Raw genomic sequence first — 23595 nt, 5'->3', positions numbered from 1 at the left:
CCTCTGGACCACCTCTACCCCAAAGAACACTCTACTCTACTTAATCTTATTTGCCCATTTACATGGAACTGATTACAAAGTGCTAAGTACAAATCTCTAATGACCTGATTTCCACAGAAATCATTGCCATTCAACGTGGTCTGATAAGACTACATTGCTTTTCATCCTGATGAACTCACACAAAAAGTCCCTGAGGGGAGGGGGAGGGGGTTACCCAAGCTATTGTATTGCTGCCTTATTTAAAGTGTTGAAAATAACTGGTTGACTTATAATTTGTCAAACATAATTGGCATGACACAACATAGAAACGGCAATCAGATTTTACTTTTTATTTATACTCAACCAGATAAAATATCTCACTGAATTTAAGAATCTCGTTCTCAAGAGAAAGCTGAGCAATAGGGCGTTGGAAATTACAACAAATTCAGCAATTCAATTAAAAATATTTGTACTAGAGAAAAGAGCTGGACTGATTTTAATGTAGAACACGGTACAATAACTTCGTCCTTCCTCAACTACATTTACACCAGCTGTGCCAAAATCACCACTAAATATATCCAGTGTCTCTTTAAAGCTTTCAGCCTCTAAATAATATATATTATTTTTGCAGGATACTGTGTGTATCAATATAAATAAGGTTACTATACATAAAAAACATACATGACACCATCCAACAAGTGCTTCATCCTGTAGATGCTCCTGTTTATTTGTGGGGAATAACACCTATTTCTAGTCTTTTGACCATGGGAGGGAGACTTGTAAGTGTGAAAGGTACTGATGATAGTACTACTACACTATAGTGTAGAATACCGATATCACTGTATGCCTTTACAACCTTATCTTTTTTGATGTTTTTATTTGAATCTGTGTAAAGTATTTGCATATGTTTGGATAAAGTGTGCTTCAGGGGAACAGTTGCTCGCTTTTTGTGTAAATAGTAGGCACATGGTTCATATGGATTTGCACCAATGATAGCACACTTGGTTCTTCAAGGAAACCGGCTGGAAGCTCTGGGAAATATTTTGCAGCAGGCAAAAGGAAGTTGTGACATTCTTAATTCCGGCCAAGCTCCTCCTTCCTCACCTAAAAAAAAAGTCTGTTATGCTGCTTTTCGTATTTTTTTCACGTGTTCATGTTGTTTATACGGTTTTTCTGCATGTCCTTTATGGGTATCACTGTGCATTATATAACTGTGTAAATCCGCTTTCATATAGGTGTGTTTTACATAGCAAACATTTATTTAATGACGTTAGCGTCCTACACACTCGCGCGCCCTCTACATGTCCGTATAAGCAGCGCTTAAAAACTGCTGTTATTTTCCGTGTTTTTTTCGATCGCCATCACGTCTTGACAGCAACTTTTTTTTCCTCGGTAAAAGTTTGTTTGCAAACAAAGGGAGGCCACGTGGAGGACTCGAAGCATTTGGTAATTGTAGTTTTCTCCTTCTTCAACGCCCAATAACAAACAATAATCCGAACTACACAACCCATAATGCTCAGCGGCAGAGGGATGGCTATTTTTTTTCCCTGGCAAATATATAAGGGTCTGTGTTTACAGTTAGCTAGTTAGAAAGTCTTTGTTTTTGTCATCGTCGCGATTCAACATGTCCCGGCTGGATATCAGCCTGCTTTATTTTTTATAACCATTCGACCATAACTACTCGGAAATACATAGTCAAACTTTTTTTAGGATACAGATTTACTGTTCTACAAATTTGTTTACCCACTGGAGAGAGAGGAGGAAGCTTCATCTGGAACTTTCTGCATAAGGTATTAATTTCTACATTTTACTAAGTAAACATTTGTGGTTGTTAACTTTAGACTTATTTCTATTGTTATTACTTGATTTATTTTTGCTTGAGTCTGTTGTGCTATATAGAGTAAAATAACAGCCCAACATTAAAAAAAAAAACAAAATTAAGTAGGTAACGGTGGGCACGAGGCAAGTTTCTTTTGTCTTACTAATCGAAGCACATAAAGTATTTTCTACCTGTTTAGCTATTTAACCACACACCTAAATATACAAGTAGATATATTTCTTACCGAGTTGAACCTTATTAATATTAAATTAACATAAAATAAACACATAATTCAGCATCTGTTACTATTTTAAATATCAAAAAACAAACTGAGTATTGTTGCAGCCATTTTTCTATGTAAATTTAGCTTAATTTCAGTACTAACAAACGATGTATGAGTGCATATTGTAAAAACTGTGGTGTTGTTGTTGTTTTTTAATATCTGCATCGTATTATGCATCTTATTATGTATTGATCACAAAGGATATCTGCGTCAGATACCTCTGGCTAAACCTGTCCTTTAATCTGGATGACGAGGTGCTGCCGCAGCTGCCTGTGGGGAACAAGCTAACGCACGTGAATGGGTTGAGTTGTTGTTAAAAATAGCCAGAGATAAATTACCTCACCGGAGCAAAAGCCAGGCATGCTCCCGGCTTTTAAAAATACAGCACGGCAATAGATTTAAAATAAAAATAAATCCTTTCTTGATCAGATATTCTCAAGAACTTTATGAACTTTATTTATACCGTGACCTAAAGATGCCGTCTACCTTTCAGTGCGTAACAAAACGTAATTACTGGGACTCACTTGGTTGCTTTGTCTTTTCTTCTCAAAGAGGTTATTGCCAAAAATACTTTTAAAAAAGAAACTAGTATCCTTGACTTTGCACTTGTTCAAAGAAAAGCATCCCTGCCCCCACGCCTTCAAACCTGACTGACGTGTAGACCGTTCCAACCGTTGCTCAGCCTCTTTCCCGCCTGTGTCTCTTTGTTTCCCATCTTCCGTGTCATGCACTCCGCGCTCCAGGGCACAACTGCTTCGCAGACAAGGTGCAATACTGATTTGCGTTCTGCTGACATTGACTTCCTTGGAAATTCTTTTCTTAAATTGTGACGTAAGACTTTGTTTTTGCCCCACTGGCTTAAGAACTGTGCTTGTGAGGGACTTGCGTGATCTCCCCTACTTCCAAACACATGCTTTGTGGTTTTACTCTGTGAGGGCTTTGTTTGTTTGGTGACTGATCTCAGTTCATACTGTAGTAATCTAATTGGGCTTCTTGTTATATATTCACCACCCTTTTTCAAGTATCCCCTGCTGCGATTTCCTAAAGAATAACATGATAATAATAATATTTTTACATTACTTGCTCTCCATCCTCAGATATCTTTTAAAGTATAAAACAGACCTATATTGAAGGTGGCAGCCATGGTATTGATGCTGGGCAGGAGGTTGAACAGGGAGGACTCTGGGATCAGAGACTCGCCAGCTGTCAAACGCAAGGTGCAGTCAAAGAAAAGATACACAAATAACTAACATTTGTTTCCAAATCTTTTGTGGCATCTTATCAAACCACACGTCTTTTTGTCTCCCAAGGTGTTTGAGGTTGAATCTAAAAATATAGCCAACCAGGATGTTCTGGACTTCTGCTCCGGATCCTCACACTCAGAGGGCATTCTGCAGGTGTTCAATGAGTTTCGCGACTGCCGCCTTTTCACCGACGTGGTCATCAGTGTGCAGGGCCGTGAGTTTCCCTGCCACCGCGCTGTGCTATCTGCCTGCTCTTCCTACTTCAGAGCCATGTTCTGCAATGATCACCGCGAGAGCCGTGAGATGCTTGTTGAAATTAACGGCATCCTAGCCGAGGCGATGGACTCATTTCTCAACTACGTTTACACCGGCCGTGCCAAAATCACCACTGAAAATGTCCAGTTTCTCTTTGAAACCGCCAGCCTTTTCCAGATCACCACACTCCGTGATGCCTGCGCTAAGTTCCTAGAGGATCAGCTGGACCCGTGCAACTGTCTGGGCATCCAGCGCTTTGCAGAGGCGCATTCTCTGAAGCAGCTGGCCAGCCGCTGTCACAGTTACGCCTTGGCCAACTTCTCAGAGGTGGCTCATCACGAGGAGTTCCTCGACCTGCGTGAAGAAGAGTTGGAAGAGTACATTAACAGTGATGAACTTTCTGTCTGTAAGGAAGAGTTTGTGTTTGAGGCAGTGATGCGCTGGGTGTACCACAGCGTGGAGGCCAGGAAGCCCATTCTGAAGGCTCTCCTCCACCATGTCCGCCTGCCCCTTCTGCACCCCAGCTACTTTGTTCAGACCGTGGAGGGAGACCAGCTCATCCAAACTGCCCCAGAGTGCTACCACCTTCTCCACGAGGCCAGGCGTTACCACGTGCTCGGAAATGAAATGATGTCACCCAGAACTCGTCCACGAAGGTAACTAAAATGTTGATTCCCAGGTATGAGGAAGGTGACTTGTGTGTGTGACAGTTGCATGAGTGATAAATGAACTGTCTTTTCTGCCAGCCTTTTTGAATTATGTTTCAAACAACGATGAAAGATGTCACCGTGATAGAAAACACATCTTTTTAAGCAGTTAGCCAATCTTTTATCCCACATTGCATAACTAGATTTTACGATATGCGCGTGAACTCAGTGCTCCTGCCCGTGTTGTTGTTGTGTGTGTTTCAGTGTGAAAAACACAGGGAGTGCTAGTGTGTTGAAAAGACAAGTGTGTCACTGAGTCAGCTGGGTTTTGTAGTCCTATTTTAAAATGGAAATGATAATGAGGGAGGCCGCGCATTTTCCTGTACAGACTTGATGTAAAGGAAAGAAAAAATTATGTGACGCAAGACATGGTAATCATGAAATGTTGAGTCTTGTTGTCGTATCACCAGTCTAACTCACGTCACCAGTGTGTTTGGGTTCTCTTTGTCCTCACCTGTTAACTTTGTACCTATTTACCAAGCAGCCCGTATGCCGTATGTGTTTACTTTTGTACACCTGCATGTTAAAGTCTCTGATAAAGGACAAAAGCAGGTGCTGACTAAAAAAGCAGGCCATATGGTAGACTGTGTACTGTCTCCTTTGTTGTTAGACCTGCCTAAAAAAAAAGAGGGAGCAATTGTAGTTGTCGGTTATAAGGCGTTGTGTATTTCAAGTGTATTGTTAGTTGTTAGACGCATCTGGACTTCTCCTCCCCCGGGAAGCCTCCAGAAAGAAACTGATCACATCCACACAGCTTAGACACAAAGCTAAAGTGCTCCGGGGCCAGACTTTCTCTTAGTACTTGAACCAGCCCTGGAACTGTGCATTTTTCTGACAACGTGTAAACAAGCCATGAGAGAAACTGCAAATACGCCTACTTCTCAACACGGTACAGCCCAATATCTGACATATGAATGGTAGAATGGTAGAACAAGAAAAGAGGCTGTAGTTAATTAGCTCTCCCATAGGAAATGTAGTCATGTCCAGGGCATGTGTTGAACAGCCAAAGAGGAAAGCTTTGTGATCATGGAAATTCAGCTTAAGCTTAGCCTCGAGTGTGTTTTTGTTGTGCCCGAGATTGATGCTTTCATTGTAAGCTGAACTTTGCCTTGAAGATAAATGAAGGTAAATCCTGTTGAAACCTTTTATGTCCCTGCCCTCCAGGTGTTGACATGTGTGTTTATATATATATTCATACCCTTTTAATTAGACACCATGTCTGCAATGTTCATTCCTCCTTGCTGGCCTTTTTATTTAAACTTCTTTTTTTGTTTGTTTTTATCATTTCTGCACTTTCATTTGTACTTAATCTGTCATTTCTATGGCTCTCCCCCTCCCTCTGCTCTTTATTTTAAAGGTCCACTGGGTACTCAGAGGTGATTGTGGTGGTGGGTGGCTGTGAGCGGGTAGGGGGCTTCAACCTGCCCTACAACGAATGCTACGATCCAGTCACAGGAGAATGGAAATCACTGGCAAAACTGCCCGAGTTCACCAAGTCAGAGTACGCTGTCTGCGCACTTCGCAACGACATCCTGGTGTCAGGTAAGATCCAGCCCACATGCTACACTTTATTTGCATGGCTTTATCGAAGCCTGAACACAGACAAATTTTAAATACCATCTATCCAAGTTTAAGTTACTGCTTTCTTGACCTTAAACTACTCAGGAACTAATTGGTGAATGTGTTGTTTTCTCTTTTTTATTACTTTTCAATGTATTATTTTTGCTAGTGGACATTTAGAATTCAGGTAAGTAATATTTTAGTGCTGGGTACACATCAGATACAGTCGGTTTGTGCTTGACTTGCCATCTAATCTCTCAGCGGAGAGGCAGGAAAGGCCACGGTGACTGTTTGCCCTGTGTTATTTTTAAGGCCTCAGCCCATTCGAGTTGAAGGAAAATATGAGCGCAACATCTGGAGGCACTCTGCAGGCTCAGTGCTATGAGACACCCTCACTGGCTGTTTCTGTCCTTCTTTCTCTTCCTACTGACCACTTCCCAAGGTCACCAAATTGACACTAACTCTCCAGGTTTCTCTGAATCTTCTTCGTATAAGGATGAAAAAGTCTGTTTCCATAGTTTTTTCTGCAAGAAGCTTTACAGTAAATGTTAATCTGAGGTATAGCCTTCATGGGCGCTTGTCAAGACTGCTGCATTTTTCAAACTGCTGCCAAGTGTGTTGCAAGTCTCCTTTGGTGAAAATACATCCTACATTAAATAAGATGTTTTTCTCATTTATTTTAACTGGTGAGGTCAGAGTAAAGGTATTTGCCAATGTCAAAACATTATTTTACATTTATGCTGTGTGCTAGACTTATATCTGTATAGTTTACTTGAGAGCCTGGAGGTTAACATGTTTTCCTTTTTTGTGTTTTTTTTCTTCCTAAGAAAAAGTATTAACAAGAGGTCTGATGTGCCTGCTAGGCCTTCTCATGCTCAAACATGCTTTATATGAGCTGCACTGCAGTAATGGATAAAACATTGCTAGAGAAGAGGGGGAAATATAGAAAGAAAGACACAGAGAGAGAAAAAAAGAAAGCTCTCCCCTTTAGCAAAGAGTGCAGTGCTGTCCCGCGCCAAGGCCTCACGTGTGTGCTATCACTCAGCCTCCAAACAGCATGAAAACGTCAACATAGCCCTCCCTCCCCCGTGCCTGTCCTACAGAAGTACATGCACAACACTGCTTTATCGCCTGTTGCGATCTTTATTGACATACTTTCTGTCTTTTGTGTGTGTTGATACATTAAATCCCTCCTCTTCAACTTTTATTTGTCTCAGTCACATTCCTGCACATACCACCATTCTGCCTGCCCTTTTTCATGCACTGTCGCAATACCTTCGAGGGCCTCCAGTATGTAGCACAGCTGCAGTTATTTCTGGTCTTAAATAGGATATGGGTATAGAAAGTGTCCCTGGCTTCTCTGTCCTTGGACTTGAACTCTGGCCAGTACTGACCTACTTAGGTCAATAACACTCCAATAAGCCTCCTACTGTATTATCAGCTAGGGAGCAGCAACACATGTTCATGCCACATACATGTGGCATACATGGATTGTATCTCATTGTCACAAGTTGCTTTTTCATGACTGGTATTCTAAGACATACTCTAAGAAATGCTTATTGGTATTTCAAAGACATGCAAATGTCACACAAATCATGTCTGGGACCTCCCAAAGTCATGGATTCTTGTGCTTTAAAAACAGTGATTAGCAGTGGCCCTCCCCATCTGCACCGGGAAGACATTACCTACCGGCATTTTTAAAGAGGAAAGACCCTATTCCAAAGAAACACTGCTTTTATGACTAGCTTTTCAAATGTACATGTCTGTCTTTGAAGGGATAAAGTCTCCATCATTGCAAATCTTTCAACAGCAGGTCTTCAGGAGCAGCACACTGTCTGGATTTTTTTCTTCCTGCAGACTGATTGAGCTGATACATGCTGCAACTAGCTTCTTTGGCTTCTTCTTAAATGATTGAACATTAATTACAGACAGACCTGCAGAAGACCCCTTTCCACCTTTGTTCCACTTTATCGTTGCTCCACACAACCACTGATCTGTGTGCTGTACAAAGTAAACAACCTTCTGAGCACTGCTGACACGCGATACATAACAGGTTGTTGGATAAAAGCCAGCAACCTGTTTCCTAGACCTGCTTTCTTTCCAGAATTGATAACATTACCTTTTTCTCTTCCAACTTTACTGTTGTTTATTAAATATTTAGGGGAGATTCTTTCTTTTTTCCTGCTGTCTATGTTTGGCAGCGGGGAGGCAAGAAGGGGCACAAGTTTGGGCTTGCTTGAAATGTGGCTGGGTCATGTCATTACATGGTCAAATGACGCCTTCTTCTCCACAATGTCACAGATGACAGATAGAGGATACGCTGCAGTAGTAGTAGATTGTTAGCAGACAAAGATCCTTTCATGCGTGTTTGCTTTGAAGGTAAATACAAACAAAAAATCTCTGGAACATAATTGCATGGGTATGTGTGCGTGTGTGTCAGAGTCAGATAAGACTTACAACACTGACCTAGTTAGGCGATAAGTTATTACTTAACACCCAAAGTGTGCTGCTCATCTAGAGTAGCGTTTTAAAGTTTTTATATAGGATCAACCACATTGTTAGACTAATAGTGAATAGAGTTATAAAATGTAGAGCACTCAAAGCTGAACTCAGAGCTGTCTTAACTGTATTCATGAGAGCTGTTTTCATTTTGTTGTTTTTTTTTAGGTGGTCGTATAAACAGCAGGGACGTGTGGATGTATAACTCCCAGCTCAACCTGTGGATCAGAGTGGCTTCTCTTAACAAAGGTCGCTGGAGGCACAAGATGGGTGTGCTACTGGGCAAGGTAAGGAGGGACATAATGCCTCTTGATGTCTGACTCGACTTAAGTTTCAGCATCAGGTTTTACCCAGTGACAGCACCACAGCAACACCGCAAGTTAGTTCATGATAGAGTGTGACGTGTCTGCTACTTGCAATTTTTCATATCAATTTCCTTTTGTTTTTTAAATGTCTTGTAGAAATTGTGAACGCTCTCTTAAAGACATTTTCGTAACTTTTTCTATAACAGGTGACAGAACAGCTGTTGTTGTTGTTTTTTTCCAGGATGTCGTATCTGTCTGTCTCCAACATTTCATAGCTATTGAATCTTGGCTACATAGGAACTAACCAGCAGCTATGCTTCACAGGAAAAATGCGATGTGTGTTTACAGAAACTTGAGTAATGGGTTCATCCGAGAAGAATAAAGAGAATGCGTAGCATCATCATTATCTTCCTTACTTCCTCACATAGTTTCTAAGATCAAGTCTTAGATAGGGGCTTACATTTACATGTCTACACGAATCTGTGGAATCTTTTCCGCGGAAGTTTTCAATTGCTGTCGAATTTGCATATTCGACGTAGGTCTCATTCCACACTATTCCGGGTCAAGTGATAGTTTTAGAAATTCCTAAAGGCATTGTATACTTAGGGATGATTGACATTAAGCATCTGGCCTTAAACCTGATTCAGTCAATAATTCTAAGAAAAAATGACAATAATTGTTATTGCAGTTCCATTTGATTATAGCCTGATTTTTGCTGTCACACATCCATGTGTTGCCTGAGGGTTTGTAAACAGCTGTTGCCAACTCGTCTCACAAACCCTGATACGCAGGAGCCTATTCAACAGACAAAAGTTTGTTTTCGTTTTTAAAAGAACCACAAGCTACTGTTTAGAGCTGACTAAACAGTAGCTTCAGCTACTGAAAGTCTGTAGCTGATTCAGTCATTTCATATACTTTACACATGTTATTTTGAAGATGTTATAGACATTCATAATCAAAATGTCTTGAAATGTAAGATTTCTTTGTCTCAGAGAGGTTTTTCATAGCTAGCACAGCTTGGCCACATAGGAATATTTATAGAGAAAAGTGTAGCTTACAGTCAAGCAATCAGTGCTGCACAGTGTACTACAGCATAACGCTCCATTACATCAGTGTCAATCCAGCATGTGTACTTTGAAAGTTGAAGTTCAGTAAAGTTTGTGTGCATGTGATGACGTGTGATTGCAAAGATTTGAGCGCTGTAAAAAACAATGTGTCACTCGCTCAGTGTATTTACCGTTTCTTATTTCCTTGTTCCAAAGGATTTTTAATATATTTGAGATAAAGTACAAAAGAGCAAACACCTACATATTTAGGAATTTCTGGAATCTATTCCATGGAGCTTTTTGACTACTTTAAAATGACGTGGTTCAGTCATATGTCTCATTTTAGTTTTGCGGCTATGGTTTTCCATCGAGGCTTGAAGGAAATAGTTAAGAAGTCGTAAGGGTGTTTGGCATTAGATATCTATCTTTAAACCTGATGAAGTCACACACACTAAGTCATCTGTTTTTGTTTTTTTTGGCGATAGGCTGCTTTCTGCTGTCACATATATGTGTTAACTGAAGGTTTGGTGTCATCTCACAAATCTTCGTATACAATCCTGTTAATACCTTCCACGCTGAAAGTAACTCAACTGTCAAAAAATATTTTGAATGATCTTTTACAGATATTTTCTTTTTAGTACAGCTATACATAGATTCAAGAGCTCCAAATGAGTTTGTAAAGACGCATTGGGTCCATACTATAATCTTCATCACACAAATATACTGTACAGTCAAGTCTGTCTTCATTACAGACGGAACTTGATAAGTGCTTCTGCTTTAGAGCCGTTACCAGTCCATTAAACTTGTATGTCTCCAAATTTATTCAGTGTCTTTTATCAGCGTTGGCATGTTCTCCTGACAGCTGCATATTCCAAAATAGGAATTATCGCAGTGGACCCAGGAGTCGCACGCATGCCTTAGCTCTGTGCATTGTGTTCAAATTCAGACTTGTGTAGGCGGACTGTTTTCCACACAGAGAATTGATCACTAAGAGAATCAAAAAAGAATTGAACTTCTCGTTGGACGAAATTTCTGAACTGTAGACATTTGTTGTTGATGTCGTCTAAAGAAGGACAGTTGTTTTGGTTCATGCATGCACATAAGTTCATGTTCAGGCCAATACATCACTCATATGCACTTTAGTGACAAATGATTACTCACTATTACAAACATCAAATTAATGGACACGGCTACAAGTATTCTTGGAAAGCTTTGAAATAGCTCTGTATTTACTCTTTCACAGGGGATGTGACTCAGGGACTTCTTATCGTTGGTAGGTCTGTAGTGCAAACATCCTTTTCTTATTTTTGGGACGTTTCTTTGATCTACACTGGATTTTACACGACACTCAAAATATTTTGTTGCCTTGCCACAGCAAACCACATATGTGCATTTGGTGTACGTGCTGCTGTTCTACAACAGTGTGGTATTTAGTTGGTGGTCATGGTGTGGCTTTAAGAGTCAGTAATTAACTACAAAGTGAACCATGCACACATGTGTGGTGAAAACATGACTGATATTGGTACATTAAAGGAAACCATGGTTAATGGTAAGAGTCTGTAGCTGGCTGGGCACTCCCATGCAAAACCTGTTGAATGAAAAAAGATCAACTTTTATACCAAAGTACAAGTTTTGCAACTCAAAACTGGACAAAAAAATGTAAGCGTATCTAAAACCATAGACACACGAATTACTCTGTGATGTATTCTCTTTTATCCTCTGCTTGTCGATGGTCTGTCAAGTAATTATAGAAAAATGCTTCTTAAAGCTTTAAAAGTTTTTATCCTTTTGATCGCTTTAGTAGCTGTCCTCCTAACTGAAGGTAAATAAACGTCTGTCAGAGATAAGACCTCTATTTATCATTTTTCAAATTACCTGAATGTATATTTATAGTACTATTTATATTATCATTTTACCTCAGAATCGTTTGGCATGTAGATCTGGAAGGTTTTTCCAGTTTGTGCCTTTTTTGTTTTGGTCTCATTCCAGGTTCTTATCTGGCTTTTTATCTCTGAGATATTTTGCCCCTTGACAATGTATCTTTCTGTTTGTTGATTTCCTCAGAATTCAGTTCCCCTCCCCCTGAGTTTATACCCTCTCATTTCCTCATTCAGCTTGTAATTTCCCCTTTTGGTGAAAAAGCACTGATGTGGCAGTTGCAAGTTTAGAATAACAAAGTACAAGCGTCTATAATGCAGGACCAGGTATAATCCTACTACACTTAAAGTTGATAAATGAATGTAAGGTTTACTGAAGTGTAAACCTCTAGAGGATAGCTGATTATCACGGGGATGGCGGTATAAGATCACACAGACACACACGTGTACACTTCTCAGTGTCCTGCAAGTCTGATACGTCCTGTTGGACTGGTCTAGTTTCCATAGATATAATCTAAAATAGGTCACCACTTGTTTTCCTGTCCCTGTTATGGTGGCACATGGTGACGGCTGTTCACATCTATTATATGTTTCACTCTCTCTCTGTCAGTCTCTCTCTCAGACACACTCACACTCTTTCGCTCTTTCTATTAATACGCTCGTGTTTTTGTCCCCCTGCTGTAGTTGTTCTGTGTTTCTCTTGCTTTAACTACATCTTACCTTAGCACATGTTAAGGAAGCTGTTAATCATTTAACCAGTGGCTCAGCACTTAAATATGGTCATAAAACTAGCATGCATGTTCAGTGAATTACAATTGTGTCTGCAGATTTATGGATTTTGTTTAGCTCAGCATATTTTTATGACAGCTGCATACTTTAGGTCAGTATTCATTGGCTGTCTGCGCTGCCATTATGTCCTAGTATTGACAGACTTTCATGGTGTATCAAAAGCTGATGTCTTATTAAAAGAGTGCAAATACAGTGATCCAGTGCCCCACCCCCACTCCTTTCCACCACCTTCTTTAAACAATCTTGTGTCTGGATATCTTCAATGGCTCTTTAAAGCGCCAGCCCACCAGAATTACATAAGGAAGAACAAGATGCTTTACATTTGTTGTTGCTATTACTGTGGGCGCCTTAAAGGTGTGTATCTAGCTTTACATGTGACTGGATTGAAATTGTTGTTAATACAAATAGAAAGGAGGAAAAAAACAGCTCAACAAAACCAGTAGTTTAACAAAATCCTTTGTAAACAACTCCTTGCACTTGATTATATTTATCTCTCAGTAGCCTGTTTTCTTCTTTATCGCTCTTTGCTTCTCTCGCGTCTCTCACTTTTAGGAAAAAACAACCCACATTTACAGTTTATCAGCTGTATCAACATTAATTATTAAAAATAAACAAATTGCAGTTGGCGTGCATGCCCACGGTCTTATTCAGTGAGTTACAATGTGGCAGCTCAGTTATGTGATTCTGTCACTGAAAATACACGAATGCAGAGACAATACTACTCCTGTACCCCCACGAGTTATAAACAAGAATAGGGATTGTCAGTTTTTCAGTTGGAAAAACAATAGTGCTATTCAGCATTAGCCAGACGTTTAATGCTAATAACCGTGTGTCCCATCAGCTTCCGTCTTTTTGTTCCTCTTCTTTTCCTCCATCTTTCTTTGTTGCTGTCTCTCCTGTTTTCCTCTTTTTCTTGTCTGTACTTATTTATGTTTCCTATTTTGCAGAGAGGCAGGAACAGCCTGAAGGTTTTCTCTTGCATAACACCGCACTTGTAACCAGCAATGCTCCTCACTGTTTTCTTGACACGTGAGCCCTTTACAGAGGATGTTATTAGCATAACTGAAAAATACATCTGTGTCTTTCACAAAGTTGCTGTAGCATTTGTAGGGTCTGTCTCATGTCAACACAGTATCCCCAATTCTGTTGCTGTAGTTTGGAATATAGTTTATGCATAGTGATTGCCAGATTTGCTTCATCAGGCAGAATGACAGTGTGGAAATTCAGGCTGTAACAAGTATGCTGTCAAGTTCAGACGTTCGTAGTTATGAAGATTTATGTTTAAAGGTTAACAGATGAACTGGGCTTTGCAGTAAGGAACTGATCATTGTGCCTATTCAGAAGAAGTACGTCAGCAACACTCTGCTCCTGATGAACTGGTTTTCTAAAGCTGACATAGAGGCTGTTGTTCATGTTCATAAAGTAGTGAATTTGAATGCAAACATCTTTTTGCTGTGAATAATTTTGTTTCTCTATGCTTGAAATTTCTCTTACTTTTAATTTTGGCCCCTCATCTGACCCTCATACATTTGTGTGTCTGTCCGCAGGTTTATGTTGTGGGTGGTTATGATGGACAGAGCCGCCTGAGCAGTGTGGAGTGTTATGACTCCTTCTCTAACCGCTGGACAGAAGTGGCTCCCATGAAAGAAGCGGTCAGCTCTCCAGCTGTGGCCAGCTGTGCTGGAAAGCTCTTTGTTATCGGAGGAGGGCCTGACGATGAAACCTGTTCAGACAAGGTGATAAATGGTTTTTCAGCACCCACACACTCAAGCACATAGTGCTCTTTTTTTTTTTCTTTTTTTTTTTTTTGCCTGTCCCGTTTGGCTCTTTTGCCATCAGAATTGTTGTCTAAAGGCAAAGAAAGGTGCCCAACGGATTTACTTTACCAAATGGACCATCCCAGCCTTGCTGTATTGGTCTATTTGATTCACCTTTGCTTTTATTGTTTATTTTATTTTCATTTGCTGAACATGGGACAGACTTGACTGGGGAAAGGAAAAGGGAGAAAGACAGAGGGAAAGAAAAAGAGCGGGTAAGAGGGACGGTGATAAAGGGCAAAAACCAACAAAACAAACAGACTAAGCTGCTCTCAGATAACTTGTTTTCATAATTACAGGTGTGCAATGGAAGTTTAAAATTCTGCTTTGTTTTGCTTTTTTTCAAGCTCCTTTACGTCACACAACATAAAACATAATATGTAAAGGCCTCATAGTTCTCGGTCGCTGCATGATTTGTATAAAGATCAGATTTCCCCTTTTTCCTTAATTGAGTTAAAGGGAAGGCTTAAATAACAATCATTTCTTACCAAGTATTTTAGCTTTCGTAAAGCTGGAGTACAAACACTCACTGATGGTTTTGCATAGTAGTAACAGGTACATCCTGTTTATTCAGGTTGGTCCTGATTTACCTTGTTTCACTTTGTTAATGTATCCAGGCTTTGTTCTCCATGGAATGCATTAATTGTACTGTATTTCAGGTTTTATTTCATAGCATTTACTCATAGGAGTAAAGCTACAACAGCTTAACATGCTGACATATTCAGAAATGTTACAGTAGGAGAAAAATACAGTGGCACGTGATGACGGACCATTTTACCATGATAAACTTTCTGTGAAATGAATGCTAGGTAACAATAGCGATAACTTACTTAAGGATTAGGTCATTTGTCATCTGTCACGCTACCATGTAAAACAGATCGCCTCAGAATTTGGACTTAACAAGTACCTTGGAATAGTTTCAGTATGTTTTGAATGACAGGCCACATTGTTGGTAGTAAACAGGAAGACACTGGCTTTCTTAGGAATCCAAAGTTCCAACGAAGCAGTTTTTTTACGTCCGTGAAATAGCTGGCATATTTGTTTATGTCTATGCAGAGTAGAAAAAACACATTCATGTGCAGAGGGGCAGCCTGATAAGACTAAGAGCCCATGCTGACTCCAGATTTTTGATCTGCTCATCTCTTGGGTCTGCTAACAGGGTCATTTAGATTGGTCCTAATCTGTCTCAGCGAGACTCTGTGCTCAATGGAAGTCCTTAGAGACCAAACTTTTGGGGGAGGCTATTTTAAAGATAAGTGGGTGAGAGAATGTTTGGATTGTATGCAAAACCACACAGAGATGCACTTAATGCCAGCCCACAGAAGAGTCAGTAACCACCGAATGGGCTTTACATATTTTAGTTGTTACTGCTTTTGACAGCTGTTTTTCCACTGCATGGTATAAATTTTTCTAAGATAAAGAAAGATAAAGTTTCTTTCATCTTTGTAAAACACCACTATGTTCAAACGTATGTTACAGGTTCAGTGCTATGATCCAGAGACAGACTCCTGGTTGCTACGTGCCAGCATCCCCATTGCCAAGCGGTGTATCTCAGCAGTATCTCTCAACAATCTGATCTATGTGTGCGGCGGTCTCACGAAGTCCATTTACTGCTACGACCCTGGAGAGGACTACTGGATGCATGTGGCTCAGACCTTCAACAAACAGGTTACTATCAAACACAGACGCTGAGTGCCCGAATCCACAAACTGACTTTAGCCATAAGAATATGAAGAGTTCTATACTTTGACGATGTACCCTTTAATTTCTGTCTTTCTTTAACTGTAGGAGAGCTGTGGCATGTCAGTGTGTAACGGAAAGATCTACATCCTCGGCGGCAGGGGGGAAAATGGCGAAGCCACAGACACCGTCCTGTGTTACGACCCAGCAACAGGCATCATGACGGGAGCATCCTCTATGCCTCGAGCCATCTCCTACCACGGCTGCGTAACCATCCATCGTTACAATGACAAATACTTCAAGTCGTGACCATGAACAGGATCGCACACACAGACACTCTCTCAACATGAGAGCAAACATTAAAGAACTCTCCAAGTACTCATACACGTACAAAGACAAAAACTAACCACACCCCGTTTTTTTGTTTTTTTAATAAGAGGCACATTTAATAGTTCTAACCACAGCATCAATGAGCTAATTTATTTCCTCACAGCATCATGTAGCAAGACTCGTTGCGGTGCTGTGAATCTTTTGTTGTCTTAATAGCCTTTCTGTGGAAATCCTTAGAAGCTGATAACACTAATGGCTTCTCTGCAACCAGAGATAAAGTGGAACCAGATCAGCATGAGAGATGTGCTTTGGTGAAAATCAGTCTTAAATTACACTGTAGATCTCTGAAAACAAAGCGAAACAAAAGCATGGTTGCTTTTTCATTTACCGAAGAGTTTCAATTGAAATATGAGCTTCGAGATTCATTCTTGACCTTGAGATGAGATTAAACTACAAGCTCACTTACTCACCTTTTCACATAGCGTTCTATGAATAGATTGACACGTGTTAAAATATTTGATTTTGAGGTGTGCTCAAAAAAGTCATTAAGTGAAAACAAAGGGTGGTGCTCCCAATTACATTATTGAGTTTTTGCTAGCACTCATTTATCATACCTACAGACCATCAATATAAAAAATGTAACTTCCCAGCACTCTGCTTTCATTCCTGTGCAAAGTATAACCTCAAGATTTAGGTCGCTGATGATTAATGAGAGTTCTGATGAGCAAAAACACAACACTGAAAATATCCGCCGAGACCCAACAGTTGTCTCTGGAGAAACAAAAATATATCCAAAAATACTGATCTGAGTGATCAGGTCAGATTACTCACCTCGCCCCCCCTGCACTCATGCAGTTTGTCTCATACAGTAAATTTATGCCAAGCTCTGGCAAAGAACATAATAACGAACTGTGCTCTGTTGTTGTTTTTTTACCTCTTCTCCAATACTGAAAATGACCTGATAGAAATGTGGTAAGCAGTCAGCCAGCTGCTCTCCCACAGTATCATCTGTCATAAATACGAAGCTCTTTCACTCCTCAACCCAGAGCCGAGTTAAGAGAAGAGGTAAAGAGCAGAAGCTGTGAAAACATTGGACTCTAGCCACTGTTGGCTCTTCCCTTGTGTTTCCTTTTTTTCCCATCTCATCACCACTCACCATTAAGTTCCACTTCCCATATGTGTGTTTCTCTTCCTGCGCTCCAGCTGTGTCATCACCTCACTTTTTACAGTCAGCCATGCTATTGCCTTCTAAGCTGTATTTTTTGCTCCTTTTTAATTATTATTATTTCACTCATTATTGCCTTTTTTTGGTAAGTTATATTTGCCCGTGCCTATTTTTTTATAATTGGATGTTTATTGTATGATAAGTAGTTATGTCGACGTTAGTCCATCGGTGTACTGGGCTTGTGGGGTGGTTTTGTAGATGTGAGAAGCCTTTTGTGGATCAAACTCATAGACTGCTCTGAATAAATGGTGTGCATGTCTGGTGTGTATGTGTGTGTGCGTGTGTGTGTAAGGTTATTGTGTGACTTTTACTGCTTGGTCTGGATGCTTTGAGAGCCACGCAGGTTTATCACAGAGTTGTCGTGCAATGCTGCCACATCTCACCTGTACACTTACATGTAAAGATGTAACTCGGGGTAACCATAGATACCTCCAGGTGTGTATGCGCGTATGTGTGTTGAATGGTCAGCTAAGGTGGCGGGTGCAGCAGTGCTGGCCCTCACACCGTTGGCGGGTTTAAGAGTCTTGAATGATGAGGATTTTGGATGGTGTGGCTCTTGGTCAGTAAAAGTCACCTTTTAATACAATCGGTGTTGATAGATTGCTGTGAATATACAGTTAACTTTGTTTTCTTTGTTTAACCTATATTTAAATGTGTCTTTGTATTCTTGTTTGCATAATATGTTCTCTTGAGAGCCCCGATTGTGCACTTTGACAGAATCCTGTTAAATGTAGAACTTTATGACAATGATTTCCTTTTTTACTGTATCAGTAAATGTTCTTTGCTTTCATGTGACGTATAGAAAAGAGATTGAAAAGGGCCTGTCAGCTCCTCCTGTTGACCACTGCCTCCTACGCTGAAAAAAACAGCAAATATTGCTGCAAAGGAAGCAGCGTCGTCATGACAATTTCAGTTGTCAAATTTTAGGGATTTGTGAATTTGGCACTCAGCACCATTACCTAATATCCTTTAAGAACAGCTCTGGTCATGCTTCACCTGTCAGGTATGATAACAAAAATATGTAGGGGGAAGTTGTTGGTTTTTTTACATAAACATTCTTCACATTCCTCCAAATGGAGGTCAGGTTAAGGAGCAATACAGGTGGAAAAATGAAGCACCTCCTGATTCACCTGCTTGCAGAAGTCAGGAGGAGCGACGGGTTAGGTTGAGGGGCAGGAAAGCGGAAAGGCTGAAGCATGGGAGTGATAAAGTGAGAATCTAAGTGTGTGTGCGTCTGTGATTTCACTGAGTATTTACTCTTAAGTAGGGCACAAACTGTCATGTTGTGCTGATTTATTGATTTTCATTAATGTCTTTCATGTATTATTGACTTTTGATAAGAATATCCATCATTTTGTTTTTTTGTGTGTGTACTGTTTTGGGTTGTTTTTTTTTATCTTTTGCTTGTTGTGGTGAGTTGTGGGATTGCGTGTTGCTGAGAACATAAAAAGGACGTGCAGCAGATTACACCCCAAAAAACTGAGGGTTACAACTTGCTCACCAGAGTTAAATGTTAACACAGATAAGAGCCACATTTGAGATCCTGAAGTCAGTCTTGTTGGAAAAGCACCACCTGTGCCTTGCCTTGATATCAAGAGATGTAACCTCTTAAGTGCTGCCCTAGGTGCCTTAGCGAAAGATTAACGAGTGAGCAATTACATCAGATAATTGTGATATACACTGCTATTATTGTGTGCATGATGTGTGATACTTTAGCAACACTTTTCTTGTGCTCTTCGTTTTAAAAAAAATCTTTCGATTTTTGTAAACTGCAGTATGTTGAAATGTAATGGTTGAGTTGTTTATGAGAAACATCAATAAAGTTTTTCTTAATGTATCAACGCTTTGCTCTCACTCATTGTTAACAAGTGAAAGTCTACAAGAAAACAACGATGCACCTGTTCAGATGCTCATTAATGCAAATTCCCGCTGTGATAGCCTCAGTGTCCTGCTCTTAGCTGACAGGAGTGGCACCTGGTGTGGTCTTCTGCTGCTGTAGCCCATCTACTTCCAGGTTGGGCGTGTTCTTTCAGAGATGCTCTTCTGCACAGGTGTTGTTTTGACTGACTGTTACCTTCCCATCATCTTCAAGCTTTATGGCCATTGCCCTCTGACATCAACAAGGCCTTTTTGCTCAGAGAGCTGCTTTTCGGAGCTTTCTCTGTAAGCACCAGAGATGACTGTGTGGGAGAATCTCAGTAGATCAGCAGTTTCTGAACTACGTATTCCTTTCTTGAACTTCAGCGGATCATTCATGGCAAAACACAGTGACTTGCTGCCATGTTAGGCTGATTAGATATCTGTGTTACGTAATGAGCAGCTGAACAGGCGTACCTGAGAAAGTGGCCACTAAGTAAATTGTCACACATGTTCATTGTAGATCATTTTCATGCCAGCAATGGAGGTAAAACTCCTCCGAGAGAAGATGTCCTGTTATTTATGTTCCCTTCTCAAACAAAATGTAAAGTTTTCACTGAAATCAGAAGGCTGAAATGAAAAGCGATTCTTGTGGTCAGTGCAGCATGCAGTCAATGTGCCCCGAGAAGTTGTGTATTTTCTCAATCAAGCGATCGTGAGCACATCCGTTTTCACAACAGACCGGCCATAAAAAGAATGGAAACAAAGTGATTTATGTATTTCATCGAAACCACAACTATTGTCCCACAAATATCCATGAAGATGTCACAAAAGAAGAGATGCGCCATGTGGGTTTTGTTGCAAGTTGTAACAATCTGCTCCACAGAGCTGTGGACACTGTATTCACCAAGGGATGAGTCAATCACGCTGGTGAAGTTTTAATGAGTCATTGTGGTGAACAAGGGGACAGTGTTTAAAAGCAGCTGCACTTTTTAAAGTAGGATTGAGCAACCCATGCTTCATTATCAGGCCCTTTTTATTTAAGTCTCATGTGATTTATATTCTCCATATTATGCTTTGGTTTAATGAAAACCACAAAGAATCCTCTCAGAGATTGTTACCGTCTCGCTACATTTACCCCAAACATTATGGGAAAAATTGAAGACATGCCTTACCCATACATCTGTGTTCTGATATATGCAAAGAGCTCATCAGGGACTTGCATTCTCAGACGGGATAATACTATACAGTTCATTAATCAGCTGTGATTATAAGATTTTTGGCTCTGGCAGCATGTTGTCACCTCAGTTATCCAGCTGAGTGGCAGCTAACATAAATTACTGAGGATGCCAACTCTGTGGTATAGTTGCAGGCCTGATCTGGTTTGAGTAAAATGCTTGGTTTAACTCCATGTACCAACGTGAGCAACACAGACCTACCTGAAAGTGAGACCATACGAAGGGATGAAGGGATACAACAATGAAGCTGGAACCGCTCACAGCCCACCTGCTCACCCACTGAGCTAAAGTGACACCCATATTAATTGAATGTTGACTGGAAAATACTGCAACTAGAGGCACATTTACACATTCACATGTGCACATCTCAAGGTCTCTCTTGGAAATGAGATTTTTAATCTCAATGCGATTTTTACCTGGATCAATAAAGGACTAATAAAAAAAATTCCAGGTCTCCAAAAAACCCAATTTCAAAATACATTAAAAGCTGAAAGGTGTGTTTTGTACTGTTAATTAATGTACTTAGAATATGTAAATTGATGATCTGATGGGGGTTAATCTATAAATCATGACACTCTGCTGCCACATAACATAAGGTTAAAGTATCAGTATCGAGTATCATGTTGGTATTGACAATACTAGTGCTGTTTTTGCTTGGTATCGGATCCACAGAAAATGTAACAGGATGTTGTTTGATCTTCTTCTCTGCTTCATTAAAAGGAAATGTGTACATGATAGGACAATTCATTGCAAGAGCGCAGCAAAGTAATGTTGTATAACCCTGACAAGGTTATCTGTTTAATTGCCTTTATGATCACATGTTTACTGTGGAACTGATGTCTGATGAAGTGTGAAGCTCTGCTAAAGCTAAATAAGATGAACTGATCCCCTTCTTGTCTGGTGTTATTTGCCTTCTAATTAGTGGCATGCAGCCTGACAGCAGTTACAAGCTTAAACATGTTAGACTAATAGTGCCTATGATAGTTCAAATATAGCTTGCTCATACAAAGGGTTACTCAACCCTGTAATGCAATACCTCCAAAGAGTTCCACTGAATCAGACACTAAAAAACAAAACAAAAAAAACTTCCTGCAATGATAACACTGGAGTAAAATCCCCATAAAGTTCTTTAGAATAGACCATGATGGCTAGTTGTAATGAGGTTTGACAGGGTGGCATGCATGCCATCTTCACCAACATCTTGTCAGAGTAGTTAGTTTACTAAGGGCTTGTAAGACGGGTTACGCTTTTGATCATGACAATAAAACATCCTTTCCAGGGAAGCAGTCTTCTGAAAGGTGACAATACCTATCATTCCACGCCTCGTTTTCAATCCATTTGGTAGAACAGCGGTCCCTTGTGGCTGTTTGGCTAAACTGCAAGGCTAACTATCCACTATTTAGTTAGCTTACTTGTAGAGCTCGAGATTTAGCAATTCCCTAAACACGAGTGTGGTCTGAATATACTAAAAACGCAACGGATATGCTCACGTTGAATTAAAAAAACACACGTCTTTCAAAGAAACGTTGCTCCACATCACAGAGTACTCCAGAAAATTTGCATTTTGTACAACCTGAACCGGTATGTATGTACAACTGTGTGCTAACGTTAGCTAAATTAGCAAGGTTAGCGGTTGCTAACGTCAGAGTGCTGCTGGCTGTATGGACGATATGTATATGTTTATTTATGATAGCGGTGGCGAGACACACTAAAATGCGATGTGCATTCGTGCTAAATGAATCTTAGACAATCGGTCGACGCTTGAAATAGCGTGGTAGGCAGTGGACATCCTGCTAACCCATGTTGGCATACCTGTTTGGCTAATCAGTACTGAGGTTAGCTGTGGGCATTGCTGTCAATTATCTATAGCTTCCCTGCTATGCAGCTAATCCTGTGCTAAGTGCAGAGCAAATCATGTACATCAGAGCATATAAGTGATTAGCTACACGTTTTCTAATTATACCCTTCTTTACAGGAAGCCATGTCGGGAATTAAAAGGAAGATAGAGGGCAATGATCCCGACTATGAGGACGTTTCTCTGGTCCAAAACAGTAAGAGAAACAAGGCGGCTGAACATAGTGGTAAGTTCATGCTCTGAACCCTGAGCCAGTACACCTGCTTTGCTTGTTGTGGTCAAAATTAGCTCTCAGCTTTGCCCTGGTCTTGGAGAGAAGTTCATTCCCTATTCCCTATTTTATCCAGCTCGAGAAGCAACAGTTCAGAAGATTGAAACCATCATCAAGGAGCAATTTTCTTTGGAGATGAAGAACAAAGAGCATGAGATAGATGTGATAAGTCAGGTATCCGGTGATACTTTCTTTTAAATCTATTTTACTCTACTTTACTTGCTACTGCATAAAAACTTAACATGGACAATAACTTGCAGGTCTTCTTCACGTTTAAGTGTAATACACAGCATGCCGGCTAACTGTTCTTTGCTTTGCAGCGTCTTAATGAAGCCAGGAGGATGATGGACAAGCTCAGGGCATGCATAGTAGCTAATTACTATGCCAGTGCTGGACTGACAAAGCTCTCAGAGGTAAATTCCCATTCATTTGCACACAGAGTTGGATGATACAGCCTCAAAATTGTAGTGCAATAGTAGTAGTACACGGTAAGTCAAATGTAGGCACACAAGTAGCCTAGGTATTGTTTCCCCTGGGAAGTAAAAATATAAAATAACACTTTAACTGAACAATTGTTACACTTAACTATGTAAATCTGAAAAATCTTTTCCACCTAAGATGTTGTTTCTTAGGTAGAGCTTTTCCCCATCCCCCCCAGTTTGCTCTTCCTGTCATCTGGAGTGCACCTCGTGTGTGAATCAGTGATGCTTGGTGGAGTCTTTTGTTGACATTTAGGTTGCACATCACCAGCTCTTAGTATCGCCTCCTGTGTAGCCTGGTTGTACTTTATGGTGTTTATTTGCTTCAAGTGGTGAAACACATTTGTGGCTTCCATCTTCAGCTGGAACAGTTTCCTTGCATATTTTGCAAAATATTGTCTTTTTGTTCAAGGTTGTTGAAGTAGCTCCATTTTTAGGTACTAAATTGGCTCCTGAACATATCCCGACTGGTCTCATTGT

At 40.3% G+C, this 23595-nt stretch overlaps 2 protein-coding genes across 2 annotated transcripts in view; both read left to right on the top strand.

The window, feature by feature from the left end:
• Positions 1–1542: 1542 nt before the first annotated feature.
• On the top strand, positions 1543–19252 carry klhl24a (kelch-like family member 24a). The gene is made up of 8 exons (XM_005721229.1): positions 1543–1769; positions 3179–3298; positions 3392–4236; positions 5645–5829; positions 8515–8633; positions 13911–14099; positions 15660–15848; positions 15969–19252. Exons 2-8 carry the CDS (start codon positions 3224–3226, stop codon positions 16167–16169), a joined length of 1803 nt encoding a protein of 600 aa, XP_005721286.1. The 5' UTR covers positions 1543–1769; positions 3179–3223; the 3' UTR covers positions 16170–19252.
• A 2635-nt stretch (positions 19253–21887) lies between these two features.
• Positions 21888–23595, top strand: part of yeats2 (YEATS domain containing 2) — a 26945-nt gene continuing 25237 nt past the window's right edge. Inside the window, exons 1-4 of the mRNA XM_005721228.1 lie at positions 21888–22091; positions 22486–22591; positions 22713–22810; positions 22957–23049. Coding sequence (XP_005721285.1) covers positions 22492–22591; positions 22713–22810; positions 22957–23049 — 291 coding nt within the window. The 5' untranslated portion in view covers positions 21888–22091; positions 22486–22491. The remainder of the gene's footprint in view (positions 22092–22485; positions 22592–22712; positions 22811–22956; positions 23050–23595) is intronic.

Source organism: Pundamilia nyererei, unplaced genomic scaffold, assembly GCF_000239375.1.
Source record: "Pundamilia nyererei isolate P.nyererei 1_Seehausen unplaced genomic scaffold, PunNye1.0 scaffold00004, whole genome shotgun sequence".
NCBI classification, from domain to species: Eukaryota; Metazoa; Chordata; class Actinopteri; order Cichliformes; family Cichlidae; genus Pundamilia; species Pundamilia nyererei.
The sequence above is the reverse complement of the archived record's forward strand: the minus strand, read 5'-3'. Positions and strand labels throughout refer to the sequence as shown.

Excerpts from the sequence above, each read along its gene's own strand:
- klhl24a (XM_005721229.1), top strand. The coding sequence starts at position 3,224 with ATGGTATTGATGCTGGGCAGGAGGTTGAACAGGGAGGACTCTGGGATC. Across the intron at positions 3,299-3,391 it reads CGCCAGCTGTCAAACGCAAG|GTGTTTGAGGTTGAATCTAA; the intron begins GTGCAGTCAAAG and ends TTGTCTCCCAAG. Across the intron at positions 8,634-13,910 it reads TGGGTGTGCTACTGGGCAAG|GTTTATGTTGTGGGTGGTTA; the intron begins GTAAGGAGGGAC and ends GTCTGTCCGCAG.